We start from the raw sequence: 22845 nt of genomic DNA, 5'->3' as shown, positions 1-22845 counted from the left end.
AATACACGTGTTTGTCAAATATCAAATGTACATTTTTTCGAACACCTAAGATCTTGTGTTTTATGTTACAATTAACATTATTCGATAACTTTTATTAACAGTATTTTATTAACACAACATAAGTTCACAACACTGGTTAACGATTATAATACAATAACAATGCAACAACGTTAACGTTAAGAAGTCTTAGAAAGATATCGTACAAACTCTATAAAACTAGAGAAACTGCACGAGTTTCACCACTCTTCTACGTGATCGTGACCACCATCATCTTCTTCGTGTTTTATGTGAATCTTTTTCACATGCGTATGATGGTGTTTGTGAATCAATTCTGGCACGTGAATGACGAAATGCGTGCTGCGGAGAACGAAACGTTATCGAATATAATGGTCCAGTGTAAAATGCAAACGATAATTAAATTTGTCGATTGGTAAATAATTACTGTTCATGATGACCGCCAGGGGAAGGCATCGAAGCTACGAGGACGATTGAAACGACGAGGACAAGAAGGAAGGCCTGAAAAATAAATATAATTAAATACAATAACATATCAAAATACCTGAGAGGGAAAGAAACTTCGCAGAAACGATATAAATAACGCGACTTTAAATGAAAGGTTAATACTACGCGAAATATTTCATGAATCCGTAAAAGAGTAAATTAATTACGTTAGATTAAGAGCCCTGGTGAAAGTATCTAATGTACGATCAGATCGCGTCGTTAAATGGTGAAATTATCGTGTCGTTGAGGCACGCCTCTTATTGTTCCTTTTATCGTTAAAGCCATTCTTCCTAACGACTTGCTGCTTCCATAGAAAACAAGTTGACGTGAAATTGACCACGTATGTATGTGCGCGTTTAACTCAAGTATGAATTTAAAAGATACTATGAACATTACTATGAATAAATATTTCAGAACTATTTCACGGCTACGTGTATGTATGTATAGTATGTTTTCGAAGAAATGTACAGTTTTCTTCTTCTCTCTTTTATAAATTTGTCTGTGAAGAAGTTAAGCAAAAATCACGAGGATATTCAATCGAAACATTCAACAAATATCCAATCGTCCTATTAAATAATTTTTTAAACTAAAAGAACACATCACCGCGTTTCGAAGGTCAGCTAATTTTTGGAATTCACTCGGCGTTATTTTTGACAGACGCGTAATTTTTTGTCGAAGTAAATCAAGGTCACCGAAGAGGATCGAGGTGATTAACACCCACTTGCGCTCGGAGTTTCGCCATTTTCTGCCTCGAGTCTGATTGCTCCAACGTTGAACTCCGAGTGTATTCCAAGACTGTTGCTCTTCGGGTACTAAAAGCTGGAATCCTGGCAAGCCTTATAAACGGAAGCATAATCAGTGAACGGTACAGGAACGAGCAAAATAGTTCCTGCGTGCACCCCACCCAACCCTCTACTCGCTCTCACTTGAGATTATATGAAATTTCACGTGCCCCTTCTATCATTGTCGTAGACACTGATTTGTCTCTCGTGTGGAAGATATCGCCCCAGTAGTGTGAGTATAGTAGAACATTGATTTAAGAAAAAAAAAGACAAATGTAATCGAGATGTTGCAAGGAAAAGTAACTTCATTTACTACGGAAGAAAGAAGTTTCGCGAATAATTCGAGATACAAATCGTTTAAGAAGAGATTGGAGTATTCCTCTTGTCTAATAATCGCTGCTTGTTAAGGAGAAAGCAAACATTGTAAAGAATTATAAATACAAATGATTTAAAAAGAGATCAGAGTGTACTTTATCTAATAATTTTCTTTTAAAAGAAGGGACATTTTAAATTAAAAGGAGACATATTCGTCTCTCATAGGCAATATACTGATACAAATATAAAATATAGAAATATAAAAATTATTGAATTGCGAACGACTTTACATAATCGTATTTGCGAAACAGACCTTTTACAATGTTTTCTATTACCATAACTTCTATTGTAATCAATTGCGTTGCTTGCTCTAACAACTTAGCGAGCAACGACTTTTCAAATGCTTTACTATCGACATTACGCTAATTTACGAGCTTACAGACGTCAGTTTCACCAGGAAACATTGCGCGTAATCGAATATCTCGAATCCTATTATTACTTCTTCTTCAATGGCCCATTTACGTTCATTGATACGTATTTAAACAGCCGACTGAATTAATAGAAAGTTGTAATCGATCTCGTTCGCCTATACTGTTTCGCTATTATGATTTCCAGGGAAGAAAGAAACGAAAGAGAAGGAACGGTGAAATGGCCCTTCGAAAGTGTTCGATCTTTCTGCAACTCGCGTTCACTTTCTCTGTCTTCTGTTACCGCTATCAGAGTAACATTACATTGTCGTAACGTGCCATTTACCGTCGTAATCTTCATCATAAACACATAAACGATGCGTTTTGGTGATTCCAGCAAAGTATCTGTTAGAAATCTTATCGATTCTCTAAACAGTGTAATATCGTTCGATGTCTGGAGAAATTTCGAAAAGCGTTTAGCGTGATCTAGATCTGCATGTATCGATCGCTTTACGCCAATGGTACGAAGAAAGTAAACGGGGAATTATTCTTTTTTCTTTCTCAATCGAATCCCTCCTCCGCTAAATCAGCTGCGCGTTGTACTTCATTTTGTTTTTTCTTGTATGTCTCGACAAATGGGCGACTTCTCACCGTAATGGTACGATCTTGATATTTTTACTACGTGAAACAGGAATTCCGATGGAGAATTGGATAAACCTAATTGTATGTTGCGTTCTGTGTTACTCGTTCTTTTTAGACAATGATATCGATAATTGTTCATCTTCTGTATTTATAAAGTATAACGATGTTTCATTTTTTGTATACAAATTTTATGAACCGATTTCGCCCGCGAACGCCAAAACGAATGTGCGTGTTTAAGATTGGAGAGTGTAAGTACTCACGCGTACGGTGTATCTCTATCGTGTAAATTAGCGTAGAATTTTCTGTTATACCAAATGAAAATTTGAACGAATTAGCAACACGTCGTTTCTTTGGAAGTTCATAAGCATAATTAATGGCTGTGTCGGAAAGTGAAGAATCTCGAATACGCACTTGTACAAGATCTCAGACTAGAAAGTTTAATTTTCATTTCAGACAGAATATATCCATTTAAGGCAATTGCTTTATCCATTCGCCGATTTTTTATGTTTGTCTACTTTCACAATTTTGTTATGCAAACGATCATCTTCTGAGAAACAGGAACATCCTGATAACAATGAGTTCGTCGACTTCTGTTATTCGTAATTTCGAAAGTTCTATGTATGAAAAAGAATATATAAACAATTGTTATATGTTGTATGCATGTTAAACAATTATTATACAGATTGGTTCCATTTAAAAGAATGATTTGATCGTTGTTTGTACATGCACTATTGCGCTTTAAAAAAGAAAAATTGATGCTACGGATGTAGTACTCTTTGAGCCATTCATCTTTCTTATTCAACGTTTTTCTGTAACTGCACTGGTAACGGAATTACAGTCTGAAACAATTGCATAGACCACACTGTATATTACAAGATTAATATTACGTTTTGTGTGATATATTACCACATAGTTATAAAAGGAAAGAAAGTAACAATAAGGAAGTATTGACCGAATCTCAAAAGATTCAGACGTTCTAAACAATCCCTGTATTTTAATACCTTGTTTCGACGAATTGTTTATACGGCCATTGATCTCGAGGCGCTGTTGCAAAACGAGAAAGAATCTCGGCGCAGACTATCGTAGATCAAGGACAACATCCGTGTTACTTGCCATACGAACACCTAGAATCGTGCGAGTGAAATCGTCCTCCTCCGTGTACCGTAACATCTACTCTCTTTCACTTTTCGCTTACTTTCCATTTCGAACTAATCCTAGACGTTCTGAAGCAATTATCGTTCCAGAAAAGTTACTCCATTATGGCGAACAAGCTCGCAGCGATCGACAGACATCATTCAGCCGTTTCCCGAGATCAATATCCTTGATTAATTGCTTCCTACGATAACTAATGACCATGTTGGTTTGAAACTATGGGAATTTCCTGGCTGTTAAATGGATCTACGACCCTCTACGGTGATAAAATACATTTACTAGGTTTCAGTAGCATCTTTGGATCCATTTGAAGACAAAGGAACGTTAGCGTTCAATTTGGGCATCCAGATTTCAATTGTTACCAAGAAAACTTTTTAAGAATTAACTTCACAGATTGTTTGATAATAAAGAAGCGACGTTAGTGAGTAAGTGTTAATTTTTTCAGAATTTTTGGAAGCCAGGAAGATTAACAAATTTTCGGATGGACAAAATTAGATCTGTAAACAAAAGTAGTGTACTAAAGAGGATTCGATATTGCTGAAAAAAGTAGGCTGATATAATTATTTTCAATTATATGTAACTTATGATGCACTGATTTGCTTCTGCTGTAGGTATATCTCACTATTGAAGTTGAGGTTGCAACGAGTTTTAAAACACGAAATTGTGAAGAAGCAAGTTAGGTAAACTAGTGATTTAATAATCATGCGTATGGCAAGTGTAAGAAGTATAAAACAGCAAATGTTTTCATTTTCCACTTATGGGATATAAGAAAAGACTCATGACTTACAAAATACAAATAAAACAATTTATTAAAGATAACAATAAACGAATAGTATTTACACAACGTATAATATATACAAAACACAATAGCTACGATGAGTAAAATAATCAGGTAAATGCGTCGCAGTTGCGAAGCGCACGCGAGTAGTCATTAAAGACTAACTAATTATAAAACGCAGTCATGCAGGATTTACACGAAATTGTACCAACGGTCAATCTTCTGGCGATCGAAACTAATGTCATGTAATCCATAATACACGAATGAAATATTCTTCCTCGTTCCTAAATTCTCGATAAATTATTCTATCGTTAATCCAATTCATACACGATGTACCGACAGATCCGTTTAATCCACTTAACATGCTAAATCGACATTGCAAACGTTATGACGATACTAATTCCGTTCGATCGAATTTCTAAACTTTCCATTTTCTCTGCTGCGTTTAACAGTAAACGCCAACTCGTTTAAAAACGAAAGTGGAAATGACAAATAGTTTCCTCGAAGTATCTCGAGGAGAATCAGGGGAAATCGAAACGATCGTTGTGAATTAGTGTCCTGCTATGTAGCAGTGAGTGTTGTCGATGAATCGCGATCGACAGTCACGTGACGTTAATGATCGCGTGATGAGAACGCGGCACGAGGAATAACGCGATCATCACGATGTCGGAAATCGGTCAAACCGACCGATCGGAAACACGACATTGACTCGTCGATCGCTATTACTTTTTCTTGTGATAGCCTGAGAAACCACCGCCATGGCCGCCACCACCATGACCGCCACCACTATGACCGCCACTTGAGTACGAATCGTAACCACCACCGGAACTGTATCCACCTCCGCCTCCACCGTGTCCACTGAAATAAAGATTTAATTATTAAGATATAACGTGATTGCAAATGAAAACATTAAGCGCGAAATTACGCTCAGGAAATATAAAGACGCTTTCAATATCAGGGTTAAGAGCAATACTAAGGAAAAGAACATCTTATTACCTGCTTCCGAAGCCGGAAGATATGCTGTTACTAATAGCATGGTGTTCGATTCCACCGAATCCACCTCCTCCGCCACCACCACCGTGGCCACCACCGAATCCACTTCCTCCAAAACCTCCTCCGCCATGGTGAGCATCAAAACCTCCACCACCACCTCCATATCCACCGCCACCTCCATATCCACCGCCTCCTCCAAAACCTCCTCCGCCATGGTGTGCATCGAATCCACCACCGCCGCCTCCATAGCCACCACCGCCTCCATAGCCTCCACCGCCACCATGGTGTTCGATGATCAATCCTCCGCCACCACCGCCACCTCCATAACCTCCTCCACCATGGTGTTCATCGAAACCGCCACCACCGCCTCCAAATCCTCCACCACCGTGGTGTTCGATAATTGCTCCTCCACCACCGCCACCTCCAAATCCTCCGCCACCATGGTGACCATCGAAACCACCACCACCGCCTCCATAGCCTCCACCGCCACCATGGTGTTCGATGATCGCTCCTCCACCACCGCCGCCTCCATATCCTCCACCACCGCCGCCTCCATATCCTCCACCGCCTCCAAATCCTCCGCCACCATGGTGAGCATCGAAGCCACCACCGCCACCGCCGCCTCCATATCCTCCGCCACCGTGATGTTCGATGATCGCTGCTCCACCACCACCGTATCCACCTCCTCCTCCAAATCCTCCGCCACCGTGATGTTCATCGAATCCACCACCACCGCCTCCATAGCCTCCACCACCGTGGCCACCACCTGAACTGGATATTATAATGTCTCCATGACCACCTGGAATGATATTTTTATTCATTCATTTGGAAGTAATATAATCTAAAAAAAGATGCTATTTTTTCTTTGTTTTAATGATACTTTATCTGGTAGGAATTTTATTCGTTGTAAGCGTACTGTAATTGCAATCAATTATAAGTTTCCCTATAATTAACTATAAATTGTTCTACGATAAAAAAAAAAAATAAGAAAAAAGGATCTTAATACGAGTATTTTGTAAAAGGGAATGCTATTTGTAGAAGGTTGATGCATGAAATTTTGAAGCCAAAGTAAAGGAAAGGACGACTAAAATGGGATTTCTAATAAGATCACGGTCAACGTCCAACCTTGCAAAAGAGAATCACGAAGTACGAAGACACGGTTACGGTAATGAAGTATGCGGATGGGTTTGTAATGTTGCACGTGTGTGTGAGTGAACGTAAGACGAATTCTCGGCTTCGAAACGAGCCGGAAGTGAAAAGCCACGAAACGAGTTCTACGGCTACGAAGGAGCGCGAGGGGAAACAGGGGACGCATTCTCTGCAAATCAACCAGATATCGCTATTGGTTAAAGAGAACGTGAGAAGATGCTCTACTCTACCATTATCTCTTACAACTCGAGAAACGCAACAAGAGCTTCTACGTGCGTTTTCGATGATAGTAATTTTCATCAAATTGATGAAAATTCTTTACTTATATCCTTGCTATGCTTGCTTTGATAAAAATGACAGTAATCATTTTGACACATTTCCAATTTGAAGTTTTACCTCCGAATCCTCCGCCACCTCCGTGACCACCTCCACCGTGGCCACCACCTCCAATGCTAATGTGTCCACCTCCAAAGCCACCTCCTCCGTGGCCTCCGTGGCCTCCGAAACCACCTCCAAATCCACCGCCAAATCCTCCGTGACCACCACCGCCTCCGTGGCCTCCACCTCCTCCAGGCGAAGTGACTATTATAGTTTGATCGCCACCTCCACCTCCTCCTCCATGATCATGTCCACCGTGATCTTCGTATTTAATAACCTTCTTCTCGTCATGCTGTATTATCTCCGGTACGTGGATTCTGATATGTACGCTGAAAAGTTAATGGTTGAACATGGATATTAAGATTATTATCTTTCTTATGGTAATAAGATTTTAATGGTGCCTGCGGCCACGTGTAATTGCTAATGTGTACTTACTGCTCTTTGCCAAATGTGGCAAGCGCGACGGTCAATATCGCCGCAAAGATCAAGCACCTCATCTGCAAATAGAACAACTTCATTAGTACATTTTTTGCTCCTTTCTTTTTTTCTGTAGAATTATGGAGGATTGAAAATGGGTGGCCAATATGTGAAATTGACATTTTACCCCTGAGAAAGGCAAAGCCATATAATAATTTCTATTCGAATTATATAACAAATTCTATGAGATAATTTATGTAAACCAATGAGGGCCGTGGGAACCCAAAATTTTCTGCACCTTTTCCCTATTTACAGCTGACAATCCGGGTTTCTTATAATGAACTCTTTGGTCTTTTTAAAATTATTCCAAAATTAACTTTCTGTAGAATTACGATACCATCGGCAATTTCGCTAATCTATCGTTCTAGTATCGTAGAAGTGACCTCTATCATATCATCTCTTCGATTCATTAATAGAAGAATATAAATCATTCTCCAATTACCTATTGATTACCTTGCTATATACATAAGTATATCATCACGAATACGATATTAAAACACGACTCAATTATTCAGCCAGTAACCCACCTATAATACTCTACTATCCTAACATCACGAAGACACTCCACCACTCAATCATCGATCTAACCATCCCCCAGATCCAAACTTATCACAAATGTAACTCCGATAACTTGAAACTCCCTAGTCGCGTATCACAACCGCGTATCGAATCTCGCCATCACAGATCCGTCACCCAAAATCCAACAGATTATCTCATCAGCACGAATATCCTTGCTTCTTACACTGATCCTGAGCTGCATGGTGCACCAGGTCCCTTCCTGTCCCTTTCTCGATCAGCTCGATTCTGTGGCCAGGAACACACTGTCATATATATCCAGCAAGGATCCTGGCTATATATATAGCGAGGCCGAATGAAGTACCGGAAGAGCGAGGCAGGTGGGGAGACGATGAAGATCGGTTTGCCCAACCAGCGGAGGAGATTCGAATCGAAGGTGGCCGTGTTCGAGCTCTCGTGCACACCGGCCACGCTTCGAGCCTACACGTTTCAAAAGCAATCGATGTATTGTACGTATTCGTGTGTGTGTGCGTGTGCCTGTGTGAATACATGGAGAAACGGCCGTGACCCAGAGACATCAGAGAAATTCGCGCTTCGGGCGGTTTTCGGCATTGCTGCCCTCTGGGGTAACCAGGAAATCGCCGATAGCCGAGCTTCTGGGACCTTCTTCAGAGAGGAGGTGTAGAAACGGACTTTTCTGGTCGGCTTTCGAGGCAGTGACTAAAATTCTGAGTCAAGACTGTTATGGTGAATTAATTAGAATTGAGTTTTGCAGGATTGAGGATACATTTACTAATTTTTTGTTCTATTGTTCGTTTGAGTCTGCATCGGTATCGAATTGAATTGAAATGTGAGGATTAAGAGAATGAATTTATGGTAAATTATATAGAATTAAAAATTTGATGAACTAGGTAAAATTGAATTCTTGGAGATTGGAAATTATATTCGATTTCTATCGCCTTCGGATTGCATTGTGTTTCATTGAGAAACTTCAATGGAAGTTTATTCTAATTTGATAAAGAAGGACTCGTTTCTGTGGTAATTAATAATTCATGAACAGTGAGAAGATTTCAGCTTTGGAGAAATTATAGTGGTTTTTTATAGTGTGAATTGATTGAAATATTTCGAATGTTAGGTAATTTGAATTGCTGAGCAATCAGAACAGGTGGAAGATTTAATTGCCATTTATTACAGTCGAATGAAATTTTATGAATGTCGATATATGTGTAAAACGGTTGGTTGTGTGTTTAATGTAATTATCAAGCGTTGTGTGTGGCCGAAGGAAATTCTAGAAATTGATGCCTAATATATCGGAGAAAGGTTTGTTTTATTCATCAAAGTGAAAATTAATCTGAAATTGATGTGTTGATCAATTTTTTACATAATAAAAATATGATAAACATCAATAGCTCTGTAGCGATATGTTGAAATCAGGAAAAATGGAATTATTAAAATTGGAAAGAATCAACGAGGAATATGAAAGTAATTGTTATCAAGTAACGCTGATATACTTTTAAAGAATCGCAGAGGATTCAACGTCCGTATTTAACCTACTTCTTCGATATCGACCGTACAATGAGTGAAAGAACGTAAAAAATCCACGTGTATTCTAATTGAATGTGAGAAGGCATTTTGATGGCTATAGTTGAGTTCCCACGAACCGTAATAAGCGCTGTAAATCTCTTAATCCACTCTTGCATTGTGCCTTTTATTTTCTAGGAGCGAAGCCAATTCCACGACTAGAAAATCAATTCACTGCTTTTTATTCTTTCCTTTAGGAATACCTGAATCTTTTTCTCCTTCTTGTATAATAGAACTATCGGATGGGTGTACACATAAATTATTTCTACTTTTCTCGGTGATCCACAAATTCACAATTTATTTATTTAATTCCAACGTTACTTTCGTAATATTTTCTTTGATATAACTTATGAAAAAAATTATTCATGTGTTTAAAAAGAATAAATCGTGCCAACACTCGATACGCCAGTATTACAACAAATTCCTCTTTGATATAAAATAAAATTTCAAAATATCTATTCATCCAACAAATTCCTTAAAACACCCCTTAAGAAGTGGAAACTGTACGGTGGTGGGCAAAAGAAAGTTCGATGATATCATAACTTATCAGGCAAGTATCAAGTTTCACCTTGCTTTTTTGTCCGTAACTCTAATAAATAAATTTATTTTTATCTTTATTATATATTATAAGCTGAGAAATTACGAACAAAAAAGCAGAAACGTATAAGTATTCATTAATGTTTCTAAGGTTCAGAGGAGAATTGCAACTGGTTGCAGCTTTTCCATCCGCTTGTCTCCTGGATCTCTCTCACATCCTCTTTCACGTGCAATATCGAAACAGGTATTCCAATGTTTCACGGGAGATATCATCTACGCTCGGTGCACACACGGTCTGGCAAAAAGTAGCGTTTTCCATTTCACTTTACGTTCGCCACGATGCGAACGTTATCGAGGCGACGATGCTCGACGTCGTCTTCGCGCATCAATTTACTTTCCTCGAAGGTCGTTGCATAAATCGGCGGCCAGAATTTTTTCGATATCTAGTCAGGCTTTCCCTGAGTTCCATTACAAAATAGAGCGGAGAGAACGCGACACACTCAAGGATACGCATTATACACTGAACTATTTGTATTGTACCAATCATGTGAGATTTATTACTATGATTACTCAGTTTTTCTTTCAATCTTGGGTCGCTATATTGGTATACGATATTTAGTGATGGGCGTTTGAATTCTTAATTTCGAAGCGATTTGAAATTTTTCAGAGTCTTAAAATTCAATGTCTGCTCATATATGTAAATCTGAGAAAATATGAGAGTTACTATTTTCTTCTCAACTTGTTGAATTTGATTCTGAAAAGGTTACAGATCATTCTCCTCGAAATCGACGATTAAAAATTTAAATTTAACGTCGAATTTTGACATTAATATCGCGTTTATTCTCGACCTATCTATTAATCATGGATGCTAAATTGGTCAGTGGTAAATTTATTCGCTCTTTAATGGGAGAAATAAATGTAAAAATTTTGCAGGACAGAAGAAAGCTACTGGTTTCGCGCTACGACAGAAATAACGAATTATAAGAACATTTCGTTTCCTTGTGAGATTTGCAAATGAATATTCGATTTGATTGTTCGATGAATTATTTTAATTTTACAAGGAGAAAGTAGTAAGGTCAATGTTAATATGATATATATTCAAGAATGGTGCACTTCTTTTAACGTTTTTATTACGGTTTAAAAAGTGATTTCGTGTTATAAAATGCATAATACGGAGTTCGAAGAATCATGCTGATTTGTTAATAAAAAAAAAAAAAAATAAGGAAAGGAACGTTGCATAATGTTAAGTATAAATACAATTACTTCGAATAATAGCTCTATTTAAAAGTTCACAAAGACATCCGGCAGGTAAATAGTTTAAATACTCCAGAAACCAGTTTGGTTCCGTTAAAAATCACTCCATCACCGACTATCACTTTCGTGCTCTCTAGAAGTACTCTTACTTGATGCTGCAACCTACAAAACCTCTCTAATCGAACTGACCGATTACTTTATGTAACATGAACACGTGATTGGAAATCGCTTTGCTGCAATAACGATACATCTAAAGAATCTGCATTCTTGAGATATTTGTAAAAATGAATTTTAGGTTCTGCTAGATTAGCGACGAATTTTAAGCGACAAATTAACACAAAGCACTTGCGCGAGCTGCAAGAGAAATTAAACGCGCAAAAGCGATGGCAAGCGGCTCGTCAGCATTAAAAGAAAGTTATTTATAAAGTTCCATCGCGTAACAAAATCAATATCGCAAATAGAGATGTTGTCACTGCTAAATGATTGAACGACTCGTGATTTTCTAGCTTGAATTTTTTATCTCCGAAGAATTAAACACTTAAAACAAAATGAAATTAAATCGTGAAGAGAGTACTTTTCTTTTAGTTGCGTCATTCATCCAACTAATCGACGGAACCATTTCTCAGGCGAAATAAAATTAACTTTAAAAAAAGAGAATAGTTTTAAGAAAACTATCGCTGTGAAAATAGAATACTCTTGTACCTTCATCGACTGTCGATCAAAAAAAAAAAAAGAAAAAAAAAGAATAAAAGGAAAGGAAAAAGAAGGAAGAGATCACAGACTTCGATAAATGTAGAAGCAACCCTGTTCGGTAGAATCGCAGCATTAGAGACACGTTTAGAGTGTCGTCCCGCGATTAAAGATAAAGGCGAATCAAATTGGTTAAACCGTTTCAACTCAAAGGCAATCACGTCGTAACTAAAAACACATGCGACCATTGACAAACAGTCGTTGATCGGTGAAACCGAATAGGAATCTCGACATTGACATTCTCGATGGGGTTGATCGGCTCGTAGAACAGCGGCAAAGTGAGCGGAGAGAACGGTAGCGTTCGAATAAATTTCGAATGGCATCCCGCTTTTAATCGTGAACCGACCTCACACTGTTTACTCTTGTGCGAAAGAAAGTGATCTTTAATCGATACCGCACCTATTCGATAGTTCAAGGACTGCTCGAGCTAGGATTTCACCGCAGAATTTCGCTTCGATTCGATCTACGATCGATTCAAGTTTTACTGTTGCAAATTACAAGTTGGTCTTTATATGGGTAGACGACATAGAAGGTGAGTGCCCTCTTTTATTCGCATCTTTTTACATAAAAGCGATTTTGACCTTGTACAATCTTAACTCTGAGCTTGATAATGATGGTAGTTAACATTATGTAATTGACAAACATTTTTTACAGGAAATTACTGTGCACGCCTCGGGTAAGCGTAATGACGATCATTGGAATTTCTTTATTAAGTCATTCGTTTTCTTTAACGTCAGGTATACTAAATTACTCTTATTATTCTCTATAAGATCGTTTACAATTACAATCAATTACCACAGAGCAAAGAGAGAGATAGGCAAACCGTCTTGCGATCAAAGCCAAACACGGAAACAATAGGTTGTAAAACAGCTTTCGCTTTCAGAAATGTTTCTTCGTCCAGCTAATTCCCATCAACTTCTCTACAATGACAGAGTAAAAGTGGCATAGGAATCTTCAAAGACTCGCGAGTTCGTGGCATCAGAAGCACCAGGTAGCATCATATCAAGGGAACATACTAAACAGAAAGTTTGTTCAACCGTATATGAGTACTCTTTTAAACTCTCCTATATGTACATACATATACAGGGTGGTTGGTAACTGGCGGTACAAGCGGAAAGGGGGAGAAAAATTTTTTTTTTTTAATTTTTCCATCGAGACAACGATCTATAGTGAGATTCATTATAACGAGACGTGATAAAGTGCACGCGTACTGAGCGAAAATTCAAAGTCGATTTTCTCGAAAACAAAGCCTCAAACGAAAAATCTTTATTCTATATTTTCGACTTCTTTTTTCGCGTAGAATCACTCCCTTTCCGCTTGTACCACCAGTTGCCAACCACCCTGTATATTACAAATGAAGTAACTTAAACTCTTCTATTATGTAGCTATATTACACTACCCATTGCTTTTACTATTTCTTTTCTATTTTTACTGTTATCTATTCTGCTTATCTTATATTATACATCTACGTTTCTCTATTTCTATTCTATAATTCCTCCTTAATTGTCCATTAATCTTCATTAACTGTCTTATAATCAAGTACGCATACGAATTCCCAGAAATCACAAACCAGGAAGTCTTCTCACAATTAAAGTTCAGTACGATCCAGAAGATCGCTGAAGATCATCGCGCAACCTTGCTATCGTTGCACGATGATTACGCGCGTGATGACTCCGTTCCTGGATAATTAACGAGCTGATTTATGCGCGCTGGTCGTTTTAATGACCGGCTGTTGCCAGGGAACGAAATAGAAAGTGGCGAGATATACACGAAAAGAGCCAGCGGAAAAGGGAACACCAGGGAGCGAAGATGGACGAGGACGCGACGCAGGGACAAGAGGAGAGATCGAATATTCGCACGAGACTCTGTACTCGAGGTAACTTCAGTATACCCTTTCACTTCTTCCATTTTCGTGTTCCGGTCTTCAGAGAGATTCCCCTGACGGGAGAATTGGAAATTCTACCCTGTGTCGTTTGTACGTTGCCACTTTCCAGATCGCTCTAGGATTTTTCTTTGTCGGTGTTACTGCAAGAAGAATGATTGAACAGATTTTCACGGAAGCATCAATTAATAACAAAACTACCAGGATAGTAAAAATAACTTTTTCCGTTCGAGTTTCATAGATTTACAATATTTCCTGGGGAAATTTGAACGATCTTTTTTTTTAAATATAAAATTACATACGTATCAAATTTCACGTGATTTTCATTTTGATTTGTCTGGTACGAGGTTCGTACTTTAGCCGCCGGCAATTCTTCCGGCTAAAACTACGTGGTTGTGGATCGACGAAGAAAGTTAAGAATGGAGAAATTTTGGGGTCGATGGGTTTATTGGACTAGAATTCGACTGTGTTTCTGTACTCTGCTATATTGTATTTTTCACAACGCAGACAGAAGATTGCTCTGTATGCAAAAATAAGTGGGAAAATAAAAATAAAGATATTTCACTTAAGTTACTCTTGAGTCATCTGTGTATATTACGAAACATTAGCACAAGAGGACAAGTACTCGATATTTAAAATGTTCAACTTTATTGCTAATAAAAGTTTATTGAATTTCAAGGAAACATCTGAGCATCCCTTTAGAAAACTTTCTTCTTTCACTTTACATAATCGCTGGCATTTTACTAGACGAGCACCGTCAAAAACTTTCAACGACGTTAATTCAATTCGTTGGTTTAATCATCGATCAGTTAGGCGAATGAATGCACATTCGTTGCAGCGCCTGAATGAGTCAGCATTGCTGATATTCCTTGATCATTTCCATTTCAAATAGAAACTGCACGTGTTCCGGTAAATTTACCGGAAAGAAAATTTCGCTTTCCCACGAAATGCAAAGTGGCCGTGATGATGACGCGAAAAATGAACGTAGAACAACGTTTACTACAGTGAAATAATTACACGCAGTTTGTTTCCGCTTTTCCAATAGCGTTTAGAGAAGAAAATGGCCCTTGTCACTTCGTTCAACCTGTACTCTCTCGTCTGCCTGTTTTCTTTCAGACAACTGTACTTGATGAACAACTATTTATTTGTTCTTGTCAAGCTCTTAAGTAGCTATGTCGCAGCAGAATTTATGTTGACGTGCTCTATCGTAAAGTAACAAAGCTTAGGATTAATATGACTTTCTTGATACTTTCTTGGTGGATATGCTATTACAACGTTCTAAGAAAATTTTAAGAAAGTAACTTAATAATTTAACGAATAGTTTAAGGTGAATAATCTGAATGATTTTTGCGAATTATATAAAGTATTAATCGGCTTCCGATCTTTTGAGAAATGAATATAAATTCGTAAAATTTATTAATAAATTTAGGACATGATTAAGATCGATCAAAAATCTTTGAAATATTTCTAAAAAGTTTTGCATTTTATTGATTCATGTCCGATCAAATTCTGCTTATGGTTCATGGACTTTGATACTTGATCGAAAGCTTCTAAGGCTACGGCTCTTTAATATTTTCATTCAAAATTTTTTTCCCGACTTTCACATCAAATTTAACTTAGGACTCAGAAGATCGTCCTCAATTTTTCTTTGTAACAAAGGAAGCAGGACAAAGAAATTACATTTTGAAACATTTCAAAAGATCGTAATTCAATTTAAAATACCACGAACGACACAATCAATCTCTTTCTTTCTTCTTTATCTTTCTTCAAAGTCTAAATTCAAACGAAAAATATAATTCTTTCTCACGAGAAAGGACACCGAAGTAAGGAAAATTCTCGAGAATTTGTGAAAACCTTGATCCCATTTGCGATACTACCGTGCAATGCAATATCCGTATAAAACTGAAATCGTGAAAGAATCATGAATAAAGTGGAAGGCCAGCTCGTTGACCTTTCAGCTTACACGCAAACTCGTCCGGAATAGTAAAGTGTCTTCCCAGAAATCAAGAGGATCGGGCGACAGGCAAGGTGGAGGCGGTGAGTTGAAAAGATCAAGAGGATCTCGCATCCTCGCGCGATAGAGCGACTTTCTCGACTTTCGAACGTTCAGCCGGTCATCGGACCTCGGAGTGAAAGTAAACGAGGAAGATGTGGTCCTCGCGACCGTGGCATTCGATCGTTGTTTTATTCGTGTTCGAGGCTGCCAGCCGATCGTTTCATCCGTCTTGATCACTGGACCGTGACACTACATCGAGCCTGTTTCACGGTTACCTGTAGTTGTCTCAATAGTTTTCATAGAATTTTAAAACAGTATTTGAACTTGATAAAGTAACCCTGCTACGTTCTTCTCATCTTCAATTCGGCTTTTTCACGTTGTTCTATGTTCTTTCTTATAATTAAAAAATTTATAATTAATATTAAGTTTGAAGAACGTATGGAAGCGCGAAATTTTACGTCAGAGATCTTTTTTAAAATATTAAAAATCTGCTGAAACGAAGTTGAGAGTGAGATTGAGACATGAAAATTTCAAGGTCGTGATAGAATTACGTAAGGGAGATATTTGACGATTCACACAGTTTGAAACTTTATCGAACGACGTTTGCCTGTATGGAGACTTGTATGATCATGTAGCAATGAAATCGACAAGTTCACAAAAAGTGGAGTCGGTCACTTTTGCTTCTGGGAATCTCAATTACAGCAGTAAAGGAAAGTAGACTATGTATTTCACTTTTACTGGAATTTTACGATCACTTTTTCAGTGATCTCCTTCCGTTTTTGGGAAAAGAAAGAACATCCGATTTTATTCGTATATGTACAAGGTGTGTATGTATGCCATAGTGGAAGAATTGTTGTTCACAAGTTACTGTTGTTCGTGAATCGATTTAATGATGTCAAATGTTGAGTATCTAAACGCTAAAGGAGATGCTAATAAAATTATAATAATTCTAAGCTATGCAATAATATTAATTCTAACGTTAAGAACATAAAAATACGAATCTTTGTCATTCCTCGCCCTCCGATATGTACAGTTCAAACGATTCGTCATTCAAGTATATGTCTGCTACAAAAGATACAGAATGTAACTTGTAATTTTCGAGCAACTTTCCAGATGAAGCGAATAAAAGAAAGATTTACTTTCACCGATGTCCGAGGAACATATTAGAAGCCATACGAGAATTACGCTACGATACAAGTTGCGAACTTTCTTGCATTTCATTTACCTGTGATATTATATTCGAAATCATTAATAAATTTAGACATTCACATTTATAACAAATAAATTATTAAATTTCTTTAAACATCTACACATTGAAGTATAAAGATACACATTAACAATTACAACTCTCGAGACATTCTCTCAGGTCAGTGAACCTAATCTCCTCGGTATCCGATGCAGTTCAAATGCCACGACGATCTTATAAAATTCCTGCAAAATTGAAATCAAGAGAATCATTTCACAGAATTTCAAAATTTCTCCGTATCCTCTGCACTCGTAACCTAATTGCACATGGGTCCGTGCATTCGTCCTCCATGCATGTCATTGTATTATACTTAGTGGAAACGATGAGGCGAGATGCTCAAGTTCACATTGTTCTCGCATTCTTCCTCCATTGTGATTTAGAGAGTAACAAATTATGTATCCCTGGAATCTGCCTCCCAAGTTCTAAATTATTCAAAATTCTTTCAATATATAACACAAAGAAAAAAATAATTGAACTAACATCGTACAATCCTAAACGTGGTATCAAATTCCTTATCCCTTCCAATACATCTTGGATTGGAATCAAATTATTAATTTTCATCGAAACATACAAACTTTAATGCGAACCCGATCTCATCATCTCGCTGTATTTCTTCCACCAACAATACCCGTAAAAGTATCTAAATTAACGAAACAACTCTAATCTATCTAACCATGAACCGCCTGCGTGGGTGCCGGAAGCACCACGTTCATCGGAACAGGGAACGTATGATAAGGCGAACTCTGAATAGGCATATTCCTAAAATCAACCGGCGGTTCCATAGTGTCCTCCTTAACGTCGTAACCTTGCTTCGGCTGAGCAAAATTCACTGACCAGCCACTAAAACCAGGAGTTGTAGAGCCACCCGTCGAGTAACTCGCGCTAACCTGTTGGTTTTGATAACTGTTTCCCAAAGTTGTGGCCGCGTTAGATAAAAACTGTGGCCAGGATTTGGTCATCTCTTGGAGCTTTTGTTGATATTCGCCTAAAGCTATTGTATCTCTCAACACGATTCCTTCTTTGCTGCCACCGATAGTGGCCGGTGGAATGCCAGCTGGTAACAGGACGCCACCTTGCGGCTGAGAAACGATGTTCTTGTAGAGATCGGTAGCCTTCTGCTGGAGCAGGAGTATCTGATCCTTGTTCGTGGCGGCGCCGAGGTCGATCGGATTGTTCGTAACGAGGTCCTTCTCGATGGATCTCGAAGAGTACAGTCTCTTGCGGTCACTTTGCCTCTCGTTGTAGTTCAAGGCTGTCTCTGCATCCGGGAAGAAGGTCTCTTGCTGCGGAGACTCGTACGACGAAGGTGAATACTGAGCGTCGGATGAGGAGAACGATGGCGACGAATATTCCGATCCCGACGTGTACTTGTGCTCTTGGGAGCTCGGATTCCTGCGGTGAGTGTAATGGTTAGAGAATGCCAGTGAAATAGCGACGGTGTTAGGAACGTCGAAGGCAGCTAAACGCTGTTCTGCTTTCGAATGATTTGTGGTAAGTAGTTAGAGTGCGTGTGACCAGTGAAAGTGCGTGAGAGAATGCGTAATTGTTTAACGATGTTCGATCAATTCCAGTCGTGTAGCTGTAGAGGCAATGATTGTTTAGAAAAAAACACAAGAAAGACATCTATTTTTATCTTTATCGAAATTCTATTGAATTTTCGTTTAGAAACTTAGAAAACAACGGTGACAGGTGCTTATCAAAACAGCTACAAATAGCCTTGATAAATCGTTGTGGAATATTTAATTCGGATTTACACGAAAGAAGATGACAAACGCGCTAAAATTGTTTTCAAAAATAGCAAAGTTGTTCCTAGAAGAACTGGCCACAGCTTTCGTAATCTGAATATTTTATAGATACAGAAAATAAAATACTGTCTCTTATGAATATTATAGAATCTTCTAAAATGCAATTTTTATATTGGAATTTCATTCGTGAATACATATTGCTCTTAATTCTGCAAGTTGTAATAGAGTAAATGAAACGGTTGGCCTGATATTGTGAATGCTGTTCTACTGGCCGCAGTAGAATGTACCGCCAGTAGTCAGGCACGATCGGGCGGTACCATCTATTTTACTGAGAATTCAAACTTGAAACTGATTTATTCTGTGTTTTGATATCTAAATGTCAGTAAGTCAAGATTAATTCATAATTTTAATGTAATCCAATTAGTTGCAACACTACTCTTCAGATAATTTATTACTGGAGAATGCAAATTAATCAGAAATACAAATTAGCTATGTATATTTGACATATATTTCTCTTTATTCGTTTCGCCTTTTGTGAAAGAATTCTAGAAACTAGGGCGCTGCTTTTCTGGCAACGCCTTTTTCTCTGCGCTCGAACCATAACGTTAAATGATACGAACAAGCAAATATGGATTCGCAACATGGACCACAAATACTTTTCTGCAAATACTCGGTAACACGTTTCTACGATTTTTATAATTCTATTACTTCCAACGTGTTTCAGTTTTACTATTATTATTAACTTTATCTTCTTCTTTTCCATATCACGTACCTATATTTCTCGATAAACGAATCCCCATCATTAAAACGAAGAAATAAATGAATGAATACATGAATAGATAAATAAGCATATGAAAGAAGGATGAGAAATGAAATCCTGTGCTATCCTTAAATACAGCATTCTCACCTTTCACGACTAAACGAGACGCTACCCTTAATCTGATCGTAAGGTATGTAACCCTTTCCGTACGAAACTGCATGACTGATGCCCTTGCCATAAGGAATGTTCACGTGGTTCACATGTTCGTAGCCTTGATCGAAGTCATCTCCTCCATGAGGAAACGATGAACTTCCATACACAGATTTCTTCGAGTGATAGTGTACGGGAGGACCATGATACTTGTGATAATGAACTTCGCTGGCGTACGATTTTCTGGAACGCGGTAAAGAAGATTGCCACGGTGGTGGTCCCATGCGCCTGGTTTGCTGTGGAATCATCAGCAACACCCTGTTGCTGTGAAACGAAAGATATTTAATAAAATATGTAAAAATCCGTGCTCTAATAATTATGGTCTGTGGCAAAGTTTGTATGTTCTGTCGTGCTATAAAGAGTTCGAGCTCGACACGGTCTGGTAACGAGAGTTATACTTTAGTCACGAGAATACTTACGCGGAGTGAACGAGTAGAGGCTCGCTGATCGTCAGCACGAGAATGCAGAAAGCCTGTAGCAAACATAGATCGAAGATTAATGGATTGAACGAGTTGAATTACGTACAATGACTGGCACCAGTCAAACTGTGATTTTATTAAAAATAAAGATTTGTTGCGTATACATACAATGATACTAAGGTTTCACAAAAATTATTTTCAATTACAGGGTAGAATTTAAGAGTAGAAATAGGATTGTTCAAACAGAAATTTTTAGCAAGACGCGTTTAAGAAAAATTAATCGCTGTTCTGTGGATGGACAACAACTAATGTGCTCGATCATGCGATCTACAACGCAAAGATAGCGGATCGTGCGATAAGAACTAAAAGATTCCATGTAAAAGTAAAAGGCGTGTGTTGATCTTGATTGATGTTTTAACCTACATCGGAGCCAATCTAAAATCAATCTCTTCCATAGTACTGGACATTCTATTTATACTACTTAGCCACAATAAAAAATTACTTCATTCTACATAAATCATGAAAACTGGAGAAGTTCAAAGTCTCAAAATTCAAATATTTAAGCCCGATGAATATAGCGATTCGCAATTGAAAGTACGGTAATCAGGTAATTTCTGGGAGGAGATGAGCCATTCGTCACTTTAATTTGTATTCTTAAGAACAAAAAAAAACATTTAGCCCATTTTTTACCGAGAAATTAAAAAGATCTATAACATATCTGAAATATGAATAAAAACAAACACTACAAAAGCAGTACAAATATACTGGTGAAATACAGAGATCTCATTCCTATCGAAACTTCAGACTAGAAAGACTCAAATTGTAACTATCTAACACAACCTAACAAAACAAAACCAACCTTCGCAAACCACCCCTTACCATTCTAAATATTACTTCAACCTCTCCTCATACCTTATTCAATCACCATAACTCTACAACCTAATGCCAAATTGATTCTGTTAATTAAATCACCAATAATCAAGATCCACTTACCGAATACTTCATGTTGCAAGTTTCCCGAGAAAACCTGCCGAATCAAACAAAAACCTCAAACTCGTGATCGTATCGATAATAAATCCGAACGCGAGGGTACAACGACGTGTAATGTGTCCGCGTAGTTATCTTGCAACTAATCGAAATACAAGCGATGTGCTCCGTATGCTCCAACCGGTGCGGACAAATTGCGGGAGGTCCGTCCAGGACTGTTCTCTTTTATACAAGATAAAAAGAGCATAATCGCCGGTGGACTCACGACCGCCTCCCACCGACTGGCTCCAGCCCTGGAAAGAGATCGCGCGTCCAGCTGTGGAATCTCCGCAAGGATGAAAACGGATTGGGTAGCCGAGACTTGGCGTGCCGATACGAAACGGACAGTCGAGCACGCCGACGAGGGGGTATTTTTCTTTCGGGGGAAATCGACACTTTCTTCTCTCCTAGGCGTTCACCCGGCGCACTGCGGCCTAAGACGCGAGTAAAACGCGACTCCACGAGTGTTAAGTCATGCGACCGCGCCCCATCGATACCGACGTGCTTTCCAAAACGCGACCAACAAGAACGAGACTGTCGTTCCACATTTTCGAGAATAACACGCACTTGCGGAGCGAATGTGAGAATACGTCTGTTGATTCAGGGTCGTGGCGAGGGAAACGTAGGTGTAGGATCGTGGGAAGCTTGGATCAGGTTGGCTGGATAGCCTTGAACTTACAGTGATAGGCAAAAGAAAGTTTAGCATTGGCACTCTTATTGGATTAGTACATTTGACGCTATAGAATTGATATTTTATCTTATAAAATTATGATGCTTTTCGAATCACATATATCTTGGACTTTCTTTTCTCCATTATTACTAGTTTGATTAAAATTTGTTTAAGAATAAAGTTTCTCGAATTACTCAAATTCCATTGTGAAACTGTACTCGTCGTGTACGTTCGATATCCCTATCGTGTTTCAAACGGAGGACGCTCGTCCTCGCACTTTAGGCGATATATTAAAGCAGTTCATCCCTATGCTAGTCAAAGCGAGGAGGAGAATAAAAAAAAGAAATCTGCTACGTTCACAGAGCGTCCGACACTGACTCGTGATGGATGAAATATCATCAGGAGCTCGTGCGTTCCTTCCTTCGCGTCTCCATTAGAAAACTTTTCACTTAATTTATTTGCCTTTTTATATCGCGTTATAATACCTTCCAGCTTTGTTACTTTCAGGTTTTTAAAAGAAAACAGACGTCTTTCTTTTCCAATTATTTATTACTCAAATTTTCGAAATTTGCACAAAATTTTTCAGTTATATTTAACAGGAAAATAGATAAACGAGTGAAAGCGATCACGTTGAAAGTTCAGCCTCGTAGATGGTCGTTTTTCGATCAAACATTTCCAA

General features: G+C 38.2%; 3 protein-coding genes and 1 long non-coding RNA gene across 4 annotated transcripts; all 4 read right to left on the bottom strand.

Annotated features, from left to right (window-relative positions):
• Positions 1-236: 236 nt before the first annotated feature.
• On the bottom strand, positions 237-2366 carry LOC138183100 (uncharacterized). The gene is given in 6 exon segments (XM_081833750.1): positions 237-357; positions 443-516; positions 898-928; positions 1315-1416; positions 1418-1458; positions 2352-2366. Coding segments are annotated over 6 exon segments (384 nt in total).
• A 2933-nt stretch (positions 2367-5299) lies between these two features.
• LOC138183092 (uncharacterized) lies at positions 5300-7096 on the bottom strand. Its single transcript, XM_069119654.1, has 3 exons — positions 7042-7096; positions 5574-6369; positions 5300-5435 (listed from the first exon to the last, which is right to left on the bottom strand). The coding sequence occupies exons 1-3, from the start codon at positions 7094-7096 to the stop codon at positions 5300-5302; spliced, it is 987 nt and encodes a 328-aa protein (XP_068975755.1).
• Positions 7097-7336: 240 nt separating this feature from the next.
• Positions 7337-8397, bottom strand: LOC138178669 (uncharacterized). The gene is made up of 3 exons (XR_011172774.1): positions 8317-8397; positions 7533-7594; positions 7337-7426 (listed from the first exon to the last, which is right to left on the bottom strand). It is a non-coding gene; the product is annotated as an uncharacterized LOC138178669 (long non-coding RNA).
• An 8408-nt stretch (positions 8398-16805) lies between these two features.
• Positions 16806-21771, bottom strand: LOC138178518 (uncharacterized). The gene is made up of 4 exons (XM_069110465.1): positions 21464-21771; positions 20471-20523; positions 19989-20315; positions 16806-18728 (listed from the first exon to the last, which is right to left on the bottom strand). Exons 1-4 carry the CDS (start codon positions 21473-21475, stop codon positions 18005-18007), a joined length of 1116 nt encoding a protein of 371 aa, XP_068966566.1. The 5' UTR covers positions 21476-21771; the 3' UTR covers positions 16806-18004.
• Positions 21772-22845: the final 1074 nt, after the last annotated feature.

The sequence above is a fragment of the Bombus flavifrons genome, chromosome 1 (genome assembly GCF_040668555.2).
Source record: "Bombus flavifrons isolate JBK064 chromosome 1, iyBomFlav1_principal, whole genome shotgun sequence".
In the NCBI taxonomy this organism is placed as follows: Eukaryota; Metazoa; Arthropoda; class Insecta; order Hymenoptera; family Apidae; genus Bombus; species Bombus flavifrons.
The sequence above is the reverse complement of the archived record's forward strand: the minus strand, read 5'-3'. Positions and strand labels throughout refer to the sequence as shown.